The sequence below is a fragment of the Dendrobates tinctorius genome, unplaced genomic scaffold, assembly GCF_039654945.1.
Source record: "Dendrobates tinctorius isolate UK_male_01 unplaced genomic scaffold, ASM3965494v1 ptg000030l, whole genome shotgun sequence".
Lineage (NCBI taxonomy): Eukaryota > Metazoa > Chordata > Amphibia > Anura > Dendrobatidae > Dendrobates > Dendrobates tinctorius.
Window position 1 is genome coordinate 45,317,959 of NW_027361698.1, and position 19,483 is coordinate 45,337,441.

General features: G+C 47.3%; 1 protein-coding gene across 1 annotated transcript; it reads right to left on the reverse strand.

Moving 5' to 3' along the window:
* Positions 1 to 502: 502 nt before the first annotated feature.
* PGRMC2 (progesterone receptor membrane component 2) lies at positions 503 to 13,197 on the reverse strand. Its single transcript, XM_073572074.1, has 3 exons — positions 12,718 to 13,197; positions 2,607 to 2,762; positions 503 to 1,827 (listed from the first exon to the last, which is right to left on the reverse strand). The coding sequence occupies exons 1-3, from the start codon at positions 12,998 to 13,000 to the stop codon at positions 1,730 to 1,732; spliced, it is 537 nt and encodes a 178-aa protein (XP_073428175.1). The 5' UTR covers positions 13,001 to 13,197; the 3' UTR covers positions 503 to 1,729.
* Positions 13,198 to 19,483: the final 6,286 nt, after the last annotated feature.

A 19,483-nucleotide genomic window follows, 5' to 3' on the forward strand; every position in this document is an offset into this window, starting at 1 on the left:
TCCACAAGGGCTTTAGAACAGGCTCTATTACATCATATGGAGCGCTAGGTGCATGTGTCCTCACCGGGAGAGCAGATTACACATCAGCATAGGTTCCTGCAATTCATTTGCTTGGTTACTTTTACACGTTCCACCTACCTGAATATTGTTACAGACCAAGTATGCCCTTCATGACTATTCCCTAAGGCATCTCGGCAGGATAATGCGACCCGACACCTACAGGAATGGTTTGAGGAACAAGACAATTTAGCATATTCTACTGCTGTAAAAATGGCACCTTCAGAAATCCTGTGGACTTCATGCCTTGGAGTGAGACTGACAGAATTGGGATGTTGGGACATAGTAGGAAACAATGATGATACTTCATGGATCCCATTGGACACATTTTCTATTAACACTTTTCACTCTTAACTTTCATTGATCTCAATGTCTCATATTGCAATTAAATTTGCACCTACTCCCAAAGCTTTACTTCCCACTGTGAACCATAGAGAAACAGACATTTGGTTTATTGTACATGCTTTATTAAAATGGTACCCATTATTTACAGTTTCCTCAGAAAACACAACTCGCATCTCTCACAACACCCACGCACTCTCCCAAGCACACTTTCTGAGCAATATAAAGCAGTGCTGGGGCAGGAGGGGCTGCACGTGGCCATACAATGCTATCTTTAGAACATATTATATGGCAGTAATACTGAAGACTCCTTTTTTCCATTCTATTTATAGAGAATGACAGTTTTCCAGTCAATACAGAACATCAACTTCAGTATCAAAGCTGCTTGCAGTGACTCTGAACTAATACACGATGGGCTTTTTTTTATTCCCTTAAAGCGATTCAAGTCTTTACAAGAAGTAAGGCACATAGAGAACAGCGGGGCTGCTGGAGACGGCTGCATGGCATTTTATCAATGGATCAGAGGCTTCTGCAGCAGCAACACTGTTCAGATTGATTTCATCACGAGTGCAGACGTACACTATTCTACAAGATGCTGAAAAGTTTGCCTTTAATACAAGTTGATTTAGAACTCCCCCTCCTACATATCACCAGGCCAACACCTACAATGCAGTGCTGGATGTTTTAGACAGTGGAAAGAAGAAAAAAAGAAAACCTGACTGATCTTCGTGAGATTCACCTGAAGTTTTCCCAGAAAAAAAAAAATATATATATGAGATGCTAATACCTGGCATTGCTAGTGAAAACGTACATACAAAATTACTGTGGACTTCACATCGAAACATTGGTATAAGTAGTGCAGACTGACAAATGTCCAGAAGAAGAAAGGGAAGGGGCTGAAGAATAAGAGAGATCAACATTTCTACTTATCACACAGGAACCAGGACACCACAAAGTGTACACTTCTTTCCAGGCCAGAGCTAGTTGTACCTGCCAGCACTAAGGCATAGGAATGCCCAGCTAGATTCACAAGGAATTATGGACTAGTGTTGGGCAAGAAGAGCTATACGTAACACTTCCTACAAAAATGGGCTCCTGGACCAGGGTTCATTACACAGCTACTGCCTTGAGGCCGGGAGGGTGGAGGAAATAGTTGGCAGTAAGGATCAAAGAATGCGTATTATTAAAATCTTCTTTGCAGGGTCATCTTTGTACAAAATCTGGACACTAGTGTTGAGCAAGTTATCCACCCGAAATGTCCATGTTTGATTTTTGGGGAGGGATTACAGGTCGCAGTTTTTGAAAGGCCCCAGACTTTGGTTGTGAAAGTTCATTCCTGCTTTGAGTGGTCTCGTACATCTTCTTCATCTGTATACTCAGACGGCTCTTCTCCTGGCTTTAACAACCTCCCGACATATTCATACTTTTCTGTTAAAAAGAAAGTCCCCATTAGGAAAATAATTCACAGGTACAGCATGGAAAGCTAGAAAGGTTTTATTCTGGTTCGTTAGTGACAGGAACCCGACATGCTCCACTGAACAGAACTAACACTCGGATCTCGCTAAGCTTCCGAAGAAGGACTGTGTCAGGCTAATCATTTAATTTACATAGTTACATACAGTAGGTTGAAAAATGACCTAGGTCCATAAATTTCAACCTTTCTCCACCAAATAAACATTTTATCACTAAATTAACTATCGCCTTTATTCATGTTGTATTTCCACCATTCACATAAACTAAGACTTTACAAAACAGCCACTGCGGACAATATATGAACACGTTCTGGACATAGACTAGTGAATCTTTCTCCAGATATCACTTTTTCTAAGCTAGTGCTTTAGTAGGAATCACAAGTCTATAAACAGAATATATCATCTTCTGATGGAAAGGCAGAAACAAGGAATATATTATCCAGCAAGCAGACAGTTTTTGTACTCTGTTTACTTCCCTAGAGCAGTATGAAAATGTATCACAGGATTGTCTAGCATTGGATACCCGTCGTGTGACAACATTACCCCAAGGACAGACTAAGGGGGAGCGGCATGCCATGGCAGCGGAAAAGTGTATTTTTCAAGACCAAGTACATTACAACTTTCATATCCTTCGCAGTAAAAATATATTCCAAAATTCAATCCGATCTTGAAGAACCTCTTTCAGAAACCATCTGTCTATCAAACGCACTGTATACATATCCAATTATACTGTACCTTTAAACTGCATCTCCCACTCTCGAACACTTTCCATTTGTACAGCGTTGAGGTCTGACAAGTCGTCGTATTCATCTCTTAGTGCCTCTTTATCAAGACAAAACGTTGCAAGTCCCCTGGAGGCATCTCTACCGGCAAATATCCCGTATGGCCCATCTGTAAAAAAAAGAAAAGCAAAACCTCCTTGTAAACAAAGTAGAGAAGCAAAGCTGAACATTGCAACAAGACCACCATGAGGTGCACTCAACCTCCATCTCTGTGCACAAGCTTAAAAAAAAAAAAAAGACACCAAACTACCATGCTCCATAACATAACACTGAGTATACACACACTGAGCATATCCTCTTAAGAATACCTAGTAGGAAACCGCTCCATCCTTCTCTACTCTAAACACACTGGACCATATGAGCATTTGTGTCTCACAAGGTTTAAGGTGCACCACGAACAAAAGCACTGCACATGCCAAGCGGCAAATACATCTGCTGAAATAGGTCAGCCATTGCTGCCATCTGTCAGGGAATTTGTCAAATGTTACACCTCATATTGGGCACAGAAGAGAGAGTGCCCCTCACTGCAATAAAAAAACCCCAGAAGCTTTGACCCTGCAGATCTGTAGAGGTGTTGTCTCATCAGGTTAATTGGGTTGCAAAGTGCTTGAAAAAACAAGGAACTTTGCAATTTGCTGGTTATTAGAAATCCTCTCCATTCAAAAGAAAGGAGGAAGTGTTTATTTTATTATTTACGAGGTTACTGTAAGGGTACCGTCCGTCACACTTGTGTACCAGTGATCCCGACAACAATGCGACCTGGTAGGGATCGCTGGTGCGCGCTACGAGGTCGCTGGTGAGATGTCAAACAGTCAGATCTCAACAGCGAAGCAGCAACGACACGACGGTCGTTGGGACCCTGTCTCTCAGACCTGTAGTATTGAGGTCGTTCATTGTTGTCCTTGTCAAACACAGCGATGCATGCTGGCCAGCGGGACACCAGTGATCAAAAAATGGCCCAGGATATTCGAGCACGATCAGCGACATCGCAGCAGGGGCCCAATCGCCGCTATGTGTCACACGTAGAGAGATCGCAGTTGCGTCACAAAATCGGTGACGCAAAAGCGATCTCACTAGCGATGTCGCTATGTGAGACGGGGGCTTAAGTGTATGGACTCAATAAATTGACACGTCCCCAATACAATACCATGTTAATTTGAATGTGGCTTCAAAGCTGGACTTCTGCGTGCCTATGTGGCGTCATTACGTTAAAGTCCCCTGCGGGTCGGGTGACCAGGGTCACTGAAAGGTCACTCGACCCGCAGATACAGGGGGCTTTCTTCTTCACCACAGGGGGCGTGGCTTTGCCCCCACGTGGCTACGATCGCTCTGATTGGCTGTTAAAAGTGAAACAGCCAATCAGAGCGATAGTAATATTTCATCAATGAAAATTGATGAAATATTACAATCCAGCCATGGCCGATGCTGAAATAGCATCGGACATGGCTGGAGACACTAAGTTAACCCCCGCCGACTGACGGCGCCGATCGGCCGCCGCTGTCACAATCTGCCCCCCTCCCCTCCACATTCCGATGCCCCCCACGATACTCACTAACCCCCCCTGGCCGTCCCGGTGTCCTGGTCTATGGGCACGCCATCTTGGAAAATGTCAGGCGCATGCGCAGTGCGCCCGCCGTCATTTCCCGGTGGCAGATTCATTTTTTTTAAATTTTGATCACTGTGATAAACTCTCACAGTGATCAAAATAAAAAAAAAAAAAAAAAAAGTAAATCACCGCCCCCCTTATCACCCCCCATAGGGACAAATAATAAAATATTTTTATTTTTAAATTATTAGGGTTAGAAATAGGGCTAGGGGTGGTTTGGGGTTGGGATTAGGTTTGTGATTAGGGTTAGAGTTGGTATTAGGAGTGTGTTGGGGTTAGGGTTGGAGATAGAATTGAGGAGTTTCCACTGTTTAGGCACATCAGGGGGTCTCTAAACACGACATGGCGCCACCATTTATTCCAGCCAATTTTGCGTTCAAAAAGTCGAACAGTGCTGCCTCCATTCCGAGCCCCGACGTGTGCCCAAACAGTGGTTTACCCCCACATATGGGGTATCAGTGTACTCAGGAAAAATTGTATAAGAACCTTGTGGGTCTAATTTCTCCTGTTACCCTTGGGAAAATTAAAAATTGGGGACTAAAAAAATAATTTTTGTGGAGAAAAAAAATTATTTATTTTCACAGCTCTGCATTATACACTTCTGTGAAGCACTTGGGGGTTCAACGTGCTCACCACACATCTAGATTAGTTCCTTGGGTGGTATAGTTTCCAAAATGGGGTCACTTGTGGGGGGTTTCCACTGTTTAGGTACATCAGGGGCTCTGCAAACGTAACATGATGCCCACAGACCATTCCATCAAGTCGACATTTCAAAACGTCACTACTTCCCTTCCGAGCCCCAACGTGTGCCCAACAGTGGTCCCCCCCCACTTATGGGGTACCAGCGTACTCAGGACAAACTGGACAACAACTTTTGGGGTCTAATTTATCTTATTACCGTTGTGAAAATAAAAAATAGTGGGCTAAAAATCATTTTTTGAGGGAAAAAAAAAATATTTTTTATTTTCACGGTTCTGCGTTATAAACTTCTGTGAAGCACTTGGGAGTTCAGAGTGCTCACTACACATCTAGATAAGCTCCTTAGGGGGTCTAGTTTCCAAAATGGGGTCACTTGTGGGGGAGCTCCAATGTTTAGGCACACAGGGGCTCTCCAAACACGACATGGTGTCCGCTAATGATTGGAGCTAATATTCCATTCAAAAAGTCAAATGGCGCTCCTTCCCTTCCGGGCTCTGCCGTGCGCCCAAACAGTGGTTTATGACCACATATGAGGTATTGGTGTACTCAGGAGAAATTGACCAACAAATTTTAGGATCCATTTTATCCTGTTGCACATGTGAAAATGAAAAAACTGAGGTTAAAAGAAAATTTGTGAGAAAAAAAAAAGTCCTTTTTTTTTTTTTTACGGATCAATTTGAGAAACACCTGGGGGTTCAAATTGCTCATTATGCATCTAGATAAGTTCCTTGGAGGGTCTAGTTTCCAAAATGGGGTCACTTGTGGGGGAGCTCCCATGCTTAGGCACAAAGGGGCTCCCCAAACACGACATGGTGTCCGCTAACGATTGGAGCTAAATTTCCATTCAAAAAGTCAAATGGCGCTCCTTCCCTTCCGGGACCTGCCGTGCGCCCAAACAGTGGTTTATGACCACATATGAGGTATCGTTGCACTCAGGAGAAATTGCCCAACAAAGTTTAGGATCCATTTTATCCTGTTGCCCATGTGAAATTGAAAAAACTGAGGTTAAAAGAAAATTTGTGAGAAAAAAAAAGTCCTTTTTTTTACGGATCAATTTGTGAAGCACCTGGGGGTTCAAATTGCTCATTATGCATCTAGATAAGTTCCTTGGAGGGTCTAGTTTCCAAAATGGGGTCACTTGTGGGGGAGCTCCAATGTTTAGGCGCACAGGGGCTCTCCAAACGCGACATGGCAAACGCTAAATATGCCAGCATATTTTTCATTCAAAAAGTCAAATGGCACTCCTTCCCTTCTGAGCCCTGCCGTGCGCCCAAACAGTGGTTTATTACCACATATGAGGTATCGATGTACTCAGGAGAAATTGCCCAACAAATTTTATGATCCATTTTATCCTGTTACCCACGTAAAAATGAAAAAATTGATGCTAAAAGAAAATTTTTGTTGGAAAAATTAAAACGTCCATTTTTTCCTTCCACGTTGCTTTAGTTCCTGTGAAGCACCTGAAGGGTTAATAATCTTCTTGAATGTAGTTTTGAGTAGCTTGAGGGTTGCAGTTTTTAGAATGGTGTCACATTTGGGTATTTTCTGCCATATAGACCCCTCAAAGTGACTTCAAATGTGAGGTGGTCCCTAAAAAAAAAAAAGGTTTTGTAAATTTTGTTGTAAAAATGAGAAATCGCTGGTCAACTTTTAACCCTTATAACTCCCTAACAAAAAAAAATGTTTCCAAAATTGTTCTGATGTAAAGTAGACATGTGGGAAATGTTATTTAGTAACTATTTTGTGTCACATACCTCTCTGATTTAACAGAATAAAAATTCGAAATTTTGAAAATTTTTGCCAAATTTCCACAAATAAATGCAAAAAATTATCGACCTAAATTTACCACTAACATGAAGCCCAATATGTCACGAAAAAACAATCTCAGAATCGCTAGGATCCATTGAAGCGTTCCTGAGTTATTACCTCATAAAGGGACACCGGTCAGAATTGCAAAAAATGGCCAGGTCATTAAGGTCAAAATAGGCTGGGTCATGAAGGGGTAAATGCAGGGGTGGGGCATCTTTTTTCTGCCAAGGGCCATTTGGATATTTATACCATCCTTCGGGGGCCGTACAAACTCCGCCCACAAAGTGCATCCTGACTCTGGTTTCATGACTTAATCTTTCATTGCATGCCCTTCAATGTTCAGTAGTGAACACTGCGTGTGTGTGCTAACAGAGCAAGAAGAAATTAATGAGCTTGTGGCAATCAAAATACAGCTCCCTGCCCAAGAATGCTGTCCCTGAGAATCTGCTCAGGGGCCTGATAAAAGGTCATCGAGGGCCGTAAATGGCCCTGAGGCCTGAGGTTCCCCACCCCTGCTTTAATGGGTGTAACATTTGAGAGATTCAATGAGACTAAATCGAGCATATTTTAAGGGCTGCAACCAGATTCCCAAAGGTCCCATCAATAGGTCAGACAAAATGTTGAGAAAAAAAAAAAACTGGGCATCTGCACTGGGCATCTCATCTTTACAGTACAGAAATGCCTCCCCAGAGTAACCCTTTAAAACCAGAAACTCATCTTTCCAGCAGGTTTTCACGGGGCAAATTTTCATGCATATTTTTTTTTTTTAGCAAAACAGAATCCTAGACAGAAGAGTACAAAAATAAAACCTTATCAAAACTCCACTGTGTGAACCTGATCTTAGGATTGCTGCAATCTTCTATGACAAATGTGTTTCTACAACACATTATATACAGACATGAGGTCACTGATCAAAAGATCCTTCCACATGTGACTGCCAAACATCCTGTTGTTCACCTACTCAATATGTTTCCCTGTAACCATTAACCTTAGTGATTTATATGTAACAGCAGGGGGCAGGCAGAGGCTCAGGACTTATGTAACTCAAAGCAACATATCAACAGTGATGCTAAACAAGTACTGCTGCTAAAAACTAAAAATCACGTTTCAATATATTTCTCCACCCACTGTATTGGACATGTGTGGTATTTTTTTTGAAGGTTACATTTATAGGGGAAAACAAAGTTGATAGATGATAACTTGTTGAGTAATGTGTGTCTGACTGCTGGGAACAGCTGTACAGGGAGTAAATATTCCCATAATGGAACGGCAAGCGCACATGCCTGACCTCTGCTCCATTCATTTCTTATGGGGCTGCCGAGTACTGCATTCAGCTCAGGTCAAACGTTAGACCTGTCACAAAATTTCATAGCGGGATTACAGTTTCCCATTGGGGATAACTTTAGTCCCTTGAAGCAGAATTTGGCTTCCCTTTGTGTATGACAGTATCAGTAAGAGACTTGTGACCAGGGATAGTCACTATTGATGTCCATCCGTGAACACAATAGTAGCATACACACTTTAACATGGCAGATTGTACAGCGCAACCTCATCCACATGCATTGTAGTTCACAAAGACAATTTGTATGAGTATGTTGCATCATCTCAACATACTCATACACAGGGCTGATTAAATAGCTGAAAATTTTTCCTAGAAATCTGTACATTTGTGAATGTTTTAGGTGTGGATTTTGTAGCAGATTTCCAAATATTCATTGCAAAAGATGAAGCCTCCATTCAAACATTAAATTTCCAAATCCACATGTCTATTTCCTCCCCATTCCTATTTGAAAATGTTATCCAAATGGCTGTTATGGCATCCTACATCCAGGGCCAAGGTTAGCGGCAGGCACACCAGGTAGCTGCCTAGGGCCCCTGCTCCTTCAAGAGCCCCCCAGCCAGTGGCATGCCACGCGGCCGCTATGAAGCCCGGAAGAGTGGCCCAGCGCCGCCCTCCACATTCAACTTATCGGCAATGACGCCCATACAGTTGAATGCAGTGATGGAGGAAAGAGCATCAGATGATGCTCCCTCTCCCATCACTTCTCCTCTGCTTCTGACTCAGCCGATGAGACCGGAGCAGAGCCTGGAGCACTAATGAGACTGGAGCAGCGCAGGAACAAGTAGGTAAGGTGTGTGTGTTGCATTATACTGTGTGTGTGGCTGCATTATACGCCATCAAAGACCATGGGGAGCGCATTATACTATATGTATTATATGGGACCTGCATTATACTGTATCGAGGACTATCTGTCCCCATCATTCTTCCTCAGTCAGCGTAAAGAAACTCAGAAACAAGCGTTGAACGACTTAAATATTGTCGATCACACTTAATGGCCTGAACTCAGCACATGTAAATACAACCTAAAGGTTTCTGTGTGATAGTGAAATATGTGAGCATATGGGGCTCCACTTTAAACTTTTGCCCACGGCCCCACTTTGTGTAAAACCGGCCCTGCCTACATTCAGAGCAAATATGCCCTCCTTATGGCTATATATGCCTATACAATGGCATGCCACAGATAACCGTAGTGGAATACTCCGAAAGTAAAGCACTGATAGAAGCAAATATCCAGATTTCCACAGGACTTTTCATCTACAGTAATGTATCTCCTGGGTTATGTAGAAGTTATTAGAGATCTGTGTTCGGTTACAGGCTCCAGCTATTGTCATGTGCTGAGTAGAGCAGTACAGTTTAACCTTCTCTGTTACATAAGTCTCATGGCCACTGAACAGTAACAATCAGACAAAAGTCAGATAACGCGGTGTACATAGCATAGTATTAATCTGTGACCCCTAGACCCAGCCACTGCACTAGTGAGGAGCGATCCTGCATTACAGTTATAGGTGCTGTAACTTGTAGCCGTCAAGTACATGAGCAAGGTCAGAGAAGTGCAGCCCTCAATACATAGTGCAGGCTGCAGAAAGCACACCCTGCTGCCCGTTATCACCCTCATGGAAATGTTACATGGAGGTATGGCATTGGGATCTAGACTCCATCTAAACGCAAACTATTCAGTTCTCGGAAACCACTCATTCTACCAACAAGAGATGTGCACACAGTGATAAGGATTGTTTTCTTCTACCTCTGGAATGTGCTGTGAATTTTACAAAGTTTGCATTGCCAAACATGTCATTTTACTTCAATCACTTGCCAGGGAAATATTACAAATCACAATGTGAAAAATGCAATGTGCCAGCCCAGCTATGAGACTAGACCCTATTTCACAAAAATGCAGGGAAGGTCTGATGGGAATCCAGTACTGAGTCACAGGCATCCAGAGCCGCACAACGCTAGAAATAGAAATGACACACGTGTCTGGACTTATAGTAACAAAGCAGTAAGAGTGCCACCCCATAAAGATCCCCTGACAGCGGGCATACGCCGGTGTTTTCTGCTCCATAGACAGAATACAGTCAGCCATAAACAGTAGCCACTATCACACATCTGCAGGGCACGGAACTTTCTGTTGCTGTTTGTACATGAGCTGTCACTGAAGCTTAACAACCTGATTATAATAGCACAGATTGTGAGGCGATTAAAGAACAAAGGATCTACAGAATTTCCCAGAGATTCCTAAGAACAGAAATCTATTATAACGCTCTAATCATCTATACTGATAATAATTTGGGTCATAAGCATTAGATGGCTGCTGGCTGAATGAAAGCCATCTTTCCTGGACCCTCACCCCTATGCACTTTTGGCATGGACTGTGCCGAGTCTTGTCAGTAGGTAGCAGGGAGTATGCCACTGCCCGACACAGCAGGTAGCAACGAATCCTAGAGAGAATAAAAGGATGCGGGCCCCTGAAATCCAAGGGTATGATCCTTATCTCCAGTGACATGTGCCATCAGGCAAGAGGCCGCAATACACACTAGCCAGCCATGCTGCTCAAAAATGTCAAGATCAGTCACAATATACACCTAATGTATATGGCCAGCTTAAAGGGGCTGACGCATCTCCATTATTTAGGAGGACACCACTCTCCAGCATCCCGGCTTTCTGCTTGCTGGGAACAGAATACCCTTGATTGACAGTTTGGATAACTGTGACTGGCTTGTACTATGCGATCTCTGTCGCTGCAGCATCGGAGGAGCACAGAGACACTGAAGGTGGCCAAATCCATTCAGTTGCAGAGCCGTGCTATCAACTCAAAAAAAACAAAACCATTTGCCTGCAGATATATTGGTAATTAACAGATAAATGGCATATAAGGCTACTTTCACACTTGCGTTTTTTTGCTGTGCGTTTTTGCGCATACAAACGCATGAAAAAAAAACGCATCATGCATTTGTGTGCTTTTTTTGCGGGTTTTGGTGCTTTTTTTTAAAAACGCATGCTATTTTTTGCGCATACGTGCGCATTACAATGCGCACCCATAGACTTTAATGGGTGTTTTGCTGTAAAAAAAACGCATTGCGTGCACATGCGTTTTTTTTTTTGGGCAAGTCGGACACACAAAAAAATGCAACAGGATGCATTTTGCGCGCCCGAGCGCACACTACAAAAAACACATGCGCATACAAACGCATGTGTATGCGCACCCATGTTAAAGTATGGGGAAGAAAACACATGCTTTTTTTGCGCTAAAAAACCGCAAGTGTGAAACCAGCCTAAATCTTGTCTAGCTGGTTTATTGGAAGGGTGGCTGCAGGAGAGGAAGTTACCGTATATTCTTCCTGCAGCAGCTCGCTTCAAGTCCTGGGCACTATTACAGTCACCACTCACTACACAGAACGCTGTAATCACTCCCCTGCACACACTTACTTGCTGCCACTTTATAGTGAGCGGCAACTAACAGCTCCATGCACCACCCCAATGACCAGAAGCAAGCAGCTTTTTTTGGTGCGATCGCCTGTCAAAAGGATGCATGCGACGGCAAAAGCATACCTGCGCACGGCCTGCGTACCCAATGCTAGAGATAGGGTACGCAGGTCACATGCAGCGTCATGCGCCCATAGGTGGAGCTGACCGGAGGAGGCGTGGCAGGGGGTGGAGCTTCACAGCGAGCGTCTGCTGTGCCTCCAAATGCTAATGTGAAACTAGCCTAAAACTCAGTTTTTCCACTATAGCTGTGCTTCCAGTAGGCCTGACAGACACGATTTAAACACTATTTACACAAATATATCTGCAGGGAAATATTGTATATCCTCTAAAGGGAACCTGTCACCAGCAAAAACGACATTAAGTGGCAGATAAGGAGTCAGTCTGCTGGGTAATAGCGCTATTAACGGGAGGTGGCCCTCCCCCCCACTCGCACAGCCCCCCCACCAGCCATGTGCCCTCCCCCCCACTCGCACAGCCCCCCCGCCAGCCATGTGCCCTCCCCCCCACTCGCCAGCCCCCTCGCCAGCCATGTGCCCTCCCCCCCACTCGCCAGCCCCCTCGCCAGCCATGTGCCCTCCCCCCCACTCGCCAGCCATGTGCCCTCCCCCCCACTCGCCAGCCATGTGCCCTCCCCCCCACTCGCCAGCCATGTGCCCTCCCCCCCACTCGCCAGCCCACTCACCAGCCATGCGCCCCCCCCCTCGCCAGCCCCCTCACCAGCCATGTGCCCTCCCCCCACTCGCCAGCCCCCTCACCAGCCATGTGCCCTCCCCCCACTCGCCAGCCCCCTCACCAGCCATGTGCCCTCCCCCCACTCGCCAGCCCCCTCACCAGCCATGCGCCCCCCCCCACTCGCCAGCCCCCTCACCAGCCATGCACCCCCCCCTCGCCAGCCCACTCACCAGCCATGCGCCCCCCCCCTCGCCAGCCCCCTCACCAGCCATGTGCCCTCCCCCCCACTCGCCAGCCCCCTCACCAGCCATGCGCCCCCCCCTCACCAGCCATGTGCCCTCCCCCCACTCGCCAGCCCCCTCACCAGCCATGCGCCCCCCCCCTCGCCAGCCCACTCACCAGCCATGCACCCTCCCCCCCACAGACCCCTCACCCGCACAGCCCCCTCACCAGGCCCGTAGAACTTTCTGCCCTCCGTCACGTCGAACACCTTCCCGTGCACGGCCAGCAGGATGCGCGGGTTCTTGGTCCCGTCGTAGTCTCGCAGCTGCTGCAGGGAGAAGTCTCTCCTCTTCATGCGGGGTAACGTGCAGGTCGCTCGGCTCCCGCTGCCTCTCCAGCGCCCGTACACCCGCCAGGCCCCATACACCAGCGCCGCCAGCAGCCCCGTCAACAGGACGATCCACACACAGTCCCAGCCCCACCCGGAGGCGTCTTGCTGCCCCTCCGACATCACCCGTGTCGGGTTCCTCCCGGGTCACCACTGGACGACACCCGCCGGGAGGAGGGGATGCAAAGACGCACACCACCGACAGGTCTCCTAAGGGAATAGTGAGTGACGGCTCCCTGTATCCTGGAGTGAGGGGGCGGGACGGGACGGCAGCAAAGCGTCGCCTTGCCGCTCACCAGGTGACGATTACAATAAAGCGCCACGGCGCTCACTAGTGACGTCACCCGGCCAAGGAGACAGCGAGGAGAGCGTTTTTTTGTTCAATAACTTTATTTGTCAAATGTCAACTAAATGTACAACGGGACACATGCGATGTGGGAGATGCCGTGTGGCGATGTGGGAGAATCCTTGTGGTGATGTGGGAGATGCCGTGTGTGTAGGTGTGGGAGAATCCTTGTGGTGATGTGAGAGATGCCGTGTGGCGATGTGGGAGATGCTGTGTGTCGGTGTGGGAGAATCCTTGTGTCGGTGTGGGAGATGCCGTGTGGCGATATTGGAGAATCCATGTGGCGATGTGGGAGAATCCTTGTGGCGATGAGGGAGATGCCGTGTCTCGGTGTGGGAGAATCCTTGTGGCGATGTGGGAGATGTTGTGTGTCAGTGTGGGAGAATCCTTGTGGCGATGTGGGAGATGCCGTGTGACGATGTGGGAGATGTCGTGTGGTGATGAGGGAGAATCCATGTGGCGATGGAGAGGGAGATGCCGTATTGCTATGTGGGAGATGCCGTGTGTCGGTGTGGGAGAATCCTTGTGATGTGGGAGATGCCGTGTGTCGGTGTGGGAGAATCCTTGTGGCGATGTGGGAGATGTTGTGTGTCAGTGTGGGAGAATCCTTGTGGCGATGTGGGAGATGTTGTGTGTCAGTGTGGGAGAATCCTTGTGGCGATGTGGGAGATGCTGTGTGTCGGTGTGGGAGAATCTTTGTGGTGATGTGGGAGATGCTGTGTGTCGGTGTGGGAGAATCCTTGTGGTGATGTGGGAGATGCCGTGTGTCGGTGTGGGAGAATCCTTGTGGCGATGTGGGAGATGCCGTGTGTCGGTGTGGGAGAATCCTTGTGGTGATGTGAGAGATGCCGTGTGGCGATGTGGGAGATGCTGTGTGTCGGTGTGGGAGAATCCTTGTGTCGGTGTGGGAGATGCCGTGTGGCGATATTGGAGAATCCATGTGGCGATGTGGGAGATGCCGTGTGGCGATGAGGGAGATGCCGTGTCTCGGTGTGGGAGAATCCTTGTGGCGATGTGGGAGATGTTGTGTGTCAGTGTGGGAGAATCCTTATGGCGATGTGGGAGATGCCGTGTGGCGATGTGAGAGATGTATGTCAGTGTGGGAGAATCCTTGTGGCGATGTGGGAGATGCCGTGTGACGATGTGGGAGATGTCGTGTGGTGATGAGGGAGAATCCATGTGGCGATGGAGAGGGAGATGCCGTATTGCTATGTGGGAGATGCCGTGTGTCGGTGTGGGAGAATCCTTGTGATGTGGGAGATGCCGTGTGTCGGTGTGGGAGAATCCTTGTGGCGATGTGGGAGATGTTGTGTGTCAGTGTGGGAGAATCCTTGTGGCGATGTGGGAGATGTTGTGTGTCAGTGTGGGAGAATCCTTGTGGCGATGTGGGAGATGCTGTGTGTCGGTGTGGGAGAATCTTTGTGGTGATGTGGGAGATGCTGTGTGTCGGTGTGGGAGAATCCTTGTGGTGATGTGGGAGATGCCGTGTGTCGGTGTGGGAGAATCCTTGTGGCGATGTGGGAGATGTTGTGTGTCGGTGTGGGAGAATCCTTGTGGCGATGTGGGAGATGCCGTGTAGTGATGGAGTGGAAGATGCCGTGTGGCGATGATGGAGAATCCATGTGGTGATGGAGAGGGAGATGCCGTGTGTCGGTGTGGGAGAATCCCTGTGGCGATGTGGGAGAATCCTTGTGGTGATGGAGAGGGAGATGCCGTGTGGTGATGTTGGAGAATCCATGTGGCGATGTGGGAGAATCCTTGTGGCGATGAGGGAGATGCCGTGTGGCGATGTGGGAGAATCCTTGTGGTGATGAGGGAGATGCCGTGTGTCGGTGTGGGAGAATCCTTGTGGCGATGTGGGAGATGTTGTGTGTCAGTGTGGGAGAATCCTTATGGCGATGTGGGAGATGCCGTGTGGCGATGTGAGAGATGTGTGTCAGTGTGGGAGAATCCTTGTGGCGATGTGTGAGATGCCGTGTGACGATGTGGGAGATACCATGTGGCGATGAGGGAGATGTCATGTGGTGATGAGGGAGAATCCGTGTGGCGATGTTGGAGAATCCATGTGGTGATGGAGAGGGAGATGCCGTATTGCTATGTGGGAGATGCCGTGTGTCGGTGTGGGAGAATCCTTGTGATGTGGGAGATGCCGTGTGTCGGTGTGGGAGAATCCTTGTGGCGATGTGGAAGATGTGTGTCGGTGTGGGAGAATCCTTGTGGCGATGTGGGAGATGTTGTGTGTCAGTGTGGGAGAATCCTTTTGGCGATGTGGGAGAATCCTTGTGGCGATGAGGGAGATGCCGTGTGGCAATGTGGGAGAAACCTTGTGATGTGGGAGATGCCGTGTGGCGATGAGGGAGATGCCGTGTCTCGGTGTGGGAGAATCCTTGTGGCGATGTGGGAGATGTTGTGTGTCAGTGTGGGAGAATCCTTATGGCGATGTGGGAGATGCCGTGTGGCGATGTGAGAGATGTATGTCAGTGTGGGAGAATCCTTGTGGCGATGTGGGAGATGCCGTGTGACGATGTGGGAGATGTCGTGTGGTGATGAGGGAGAATCCATGTGGCGATGGAGAGGGAGATGCCGTATTGCTATGTGGGAGATGCCGTGTGTCGGTGTGGGAGAATCCTTGTGATGTGGGAGATGCCGTGTGTCGGTGTGGGAGAATCCTTGTGGCGATGTGGGAGATGTTGTGTGTCAGTGTGGGAGAATCCTTGTGGCGATGTGGGAGATGCTGTGTGTCGGTGTGGGAGAATCTTTGTGGTGATGTGGGAGATGCTGTGTGTCGGTGTGGGAGAATCCTTGTGGTGATGTGGGAGATGCCGTGTGTCGGTGTGGGAGAATCCTTGTGGCGATGTGGGAGATGTTGTGTGTCGGTGTGGGAGAATCCTTGTGGCGATGTGGGAGATGCCGTGTAGTGATGGAGTGGAAGATGCCGTGTGGCGATGTTGGAGAAACCATGTGGTGATGGAGAGGGAGATGCCGTGTGTCGGTGTGGGAGAATCCCTGTGGCGATGTGGGAGAATCCTTGTGGTGATGGAGAGGGAGATGCCGTGTGGTGATGTTGGAGAATCCATGTGGCGATGTGGGAGAATCCTTGTGGCGATGAGGGAGATGCCGTGTGGCGATGTGGGAGAATCCTTGTGGTGATGAGGGAGATGCCGTGTGTCGGTGTGGGAGAATCCTTGTGGCGATGTGGGAGATGTTGTGTGTCAGTGTGGGAGAATCCTTATGGCGATGTGGGAGATGCCGTGTGGCGATGTGAGAGATGTGTGTCAGTGTGGGAGAATCCTTGTGGCGATGTGTGAGATGCCGTGTGACGGGATGGGAGATACCATGTGGCGATGAGGGAGATGTCATGTGGTGATGAGGGAGAATCCGTGTGGCGATGTTGGAGAATCCATGTGGTGATGGAGAGGGAGATGCCGTATTGCTATGTGGGAGATGCCGTGTGTCGGTGTGGGAGAATCCTTGTGATGTGGGAGATGCCGTGTGTCGGTGTGGGAGAATCCTTGTGGCGATGTGGAAGATGCTGTGTGTCGGTGTGGGAGAATCCTTGTGGCGATGTGGGAGATGTTGTGTGTCAGTGTGGGAGAATCCTTTTGGCGATGTGGGAGAATCCTTGTGGCGATGAGGGAGATGCCGTGTGGCAATGTGGGAGAAACCTTGTGATGTGGGAGATGCCGTGTGGCGATGAGGGAGATGCCGTGTGGCGATGTGGGAGATGTGTGGCGATGTGGGAGATGTCGTGTGGCGATGAGGGAGAATCCATGTGGTGATGGAGAGGGAGATGCCGTGTTACGATGTGGGAGATGCCGTGTGTCAGTGTGGGAGAATTCTTGTGGCGATGTGGAACATGCCGTGTGTCGGTGTGGGAGAATCCTAGTGGCGATGTGGGAGATGTTGTGTGGCAATGTGGGAGATGTTGTGTGTCAGTGTGGGAGAATCCTTTTGGCGATGAGGGAGATACCGTGTGGCGATGTGGGAGAATCCTTGTGGTGATGTGGGAGATGCCGTGTGGAAATGAGGGAGATGCCATGTGGCGATGTTGGAGAATCCATGTGGTGATGGAGAGGGAGATGCCATGTGTCGGTGTGGGAGAATCCTTGTAGCGATGTGGGAGATGCCGTGTGGTGACAGAGAGGGAGATGCCGTGTGGCGATGAGGGAGATGCCGTGTTCCGATGTTGGAGAAGCCATGTGGTGATGGAGAGGGAGATGCTGTGTGTCGGTGTGGGAGAATCCTTGTGAGAAAATCACATTGTATGATTTTTACATAATTAATTTGCATTTTATTGCATGAAATAAGTATTTGAGACAATAGAGCTTAATATTTGGTACAGAAACCTTTGTTTCCAATTACAGAAGTTAGACGTTTCCTGTTGTTCTTGACCAAATTTTTACACACTCCAGATCTTTCATGTTTTAGGGCTGTCTCTGGGCAACATTGAGTTTCAGCTCTCTCCAAAGATTTTTTGGGTTCAGGTCTGGAATCGACTTCCCTCAGTAGGAACATTGAAGATGGGTCGTGGCTGACATGACAATGACCCGAGACACACATCCAGGGTAACTAAGGCGTGGCACCTTAAGAAACATTTCAAGGTCTTGGAGTGGCCTAGCCAAACACCAGACCCGAACCCAATGGAAAATCTTTATAGGGAACTGAAACTCAATGTTGCCCAGAATCGGCCTCGAAACCTGAAAGATCTGGAGAAGATCTGTATGGAGGAGTGAGCCAAAATCCCTGCTGCCGTGTGTGCAAACTTGGTGAAGAACTACAGGAAACGTCTGACCTTTGTAATAGCAAACAAAAGTTTCTGTACCACATATTACAGTAAGTTCGGTTTTTCTAGTGTATCAAATATTTATTTAATGCAAAAAATGCAAATTAATTAAGTAAAACTACACTGGATTTTTTTCAAGATTCTGTTTCTCACAGTTGAAGTGTACCTATACAAGAAAAATTACAGATCTCTCCATTTTTTGTAGGTGAGAAAAGTTGAAAAATTGGCACTGTATCAAATACTTATTTTCCCCGCTGTATGTGATATGGTGTTTAATGGGATCTATTAATGTGATTGGTGAAGACATGGTGCAGAAGTGGAGTTTTTTCAAGAGTAGGCGTTGGGACTGCGGAAGGTTTGAAGGGTGGAGCCGGAGCTGGGGTGGAGCATGGACAGTGTCTCAAGGGGGCCCGAAAATGTTGCCAGTATGGGGCGCTGAAATTCCTGGTGGCAGCCCTGCTCTGCTGAGTTGATAACTGCATGGTTCAAACTTCCACTGGCTTTAATATAAGCCTAAAAACTGCCCCGGCAGCTTCATACCATGGAGGAACACCTGCATACAAGCCTTACATAACCGAACACAATGCCAAGTATTGGATGAAGTGGTGTAAAGTTGCCACGACTGGAGCAGTAGAAATGTGTTCTGTGGAATGATGAATTACACTTTTCTATCTGGCAGTCTGATGGATGAGTCTGGGTGTGGTAAATTCTAGTACTTGCCTGACTGTGCCAACTGCAAAGTTTGATGGAGGAGGAATGAGGGATAATGACATATTCTCCAAAAAATATGACATAGTTGTCATGGGAGATTTCAACTATCCAGACATTTGTTGGGAATCTCTCTCAGGCAAAACTAACAGGTCAAGGAAATTCTTATCCTCTCTTGCTGACAACTTTATCTTCCAAAAGGTAGGGGAGAAAACAAGGGGAACTGCTACCTTGGATCTAATCCTTATAAACAGGGAGGAAATGGTTGAGGAGGTAAAAGTGGCTGGGACCCTAGGAGGTAGCGACCATGCTATTTTAGAATTTTGGATAACTAGAGGAGGAAGACCTGTGAAGACTCAGACGTCAAGGTTAGATTTCAGAAAGGCAGATTTTAAGGGATTCAGAAAGAGACTTGGAGGGATCCAATGGCTGGATATCCTTAAAGACAAAAATGTCCAGGAAGGATGGGAAATCTTGAAAAATGAAATTCTCAAAGCACAATTGTTAACAATTCCGAAAAGAGGGAAGAATAGGAAGCATTTAAGGAAGCCAGGATGGATGAACACAGAACTTAAGCACATGCTAAAAAGGAAGAAAAAAATGTTTATAAAATGGAAAGAGGGAGGCATATCTAAAGAAGAATATAATGCTGTCTGCAGAACCTGCAGGGCACAAATCAGATTACTAAAGCTGACAATGAATTGAGGCTTGCAAGAGATGTCAAAAGCAATAATAAAGGATTTTGGGGATATGTCAAAAGTAAAAGAAA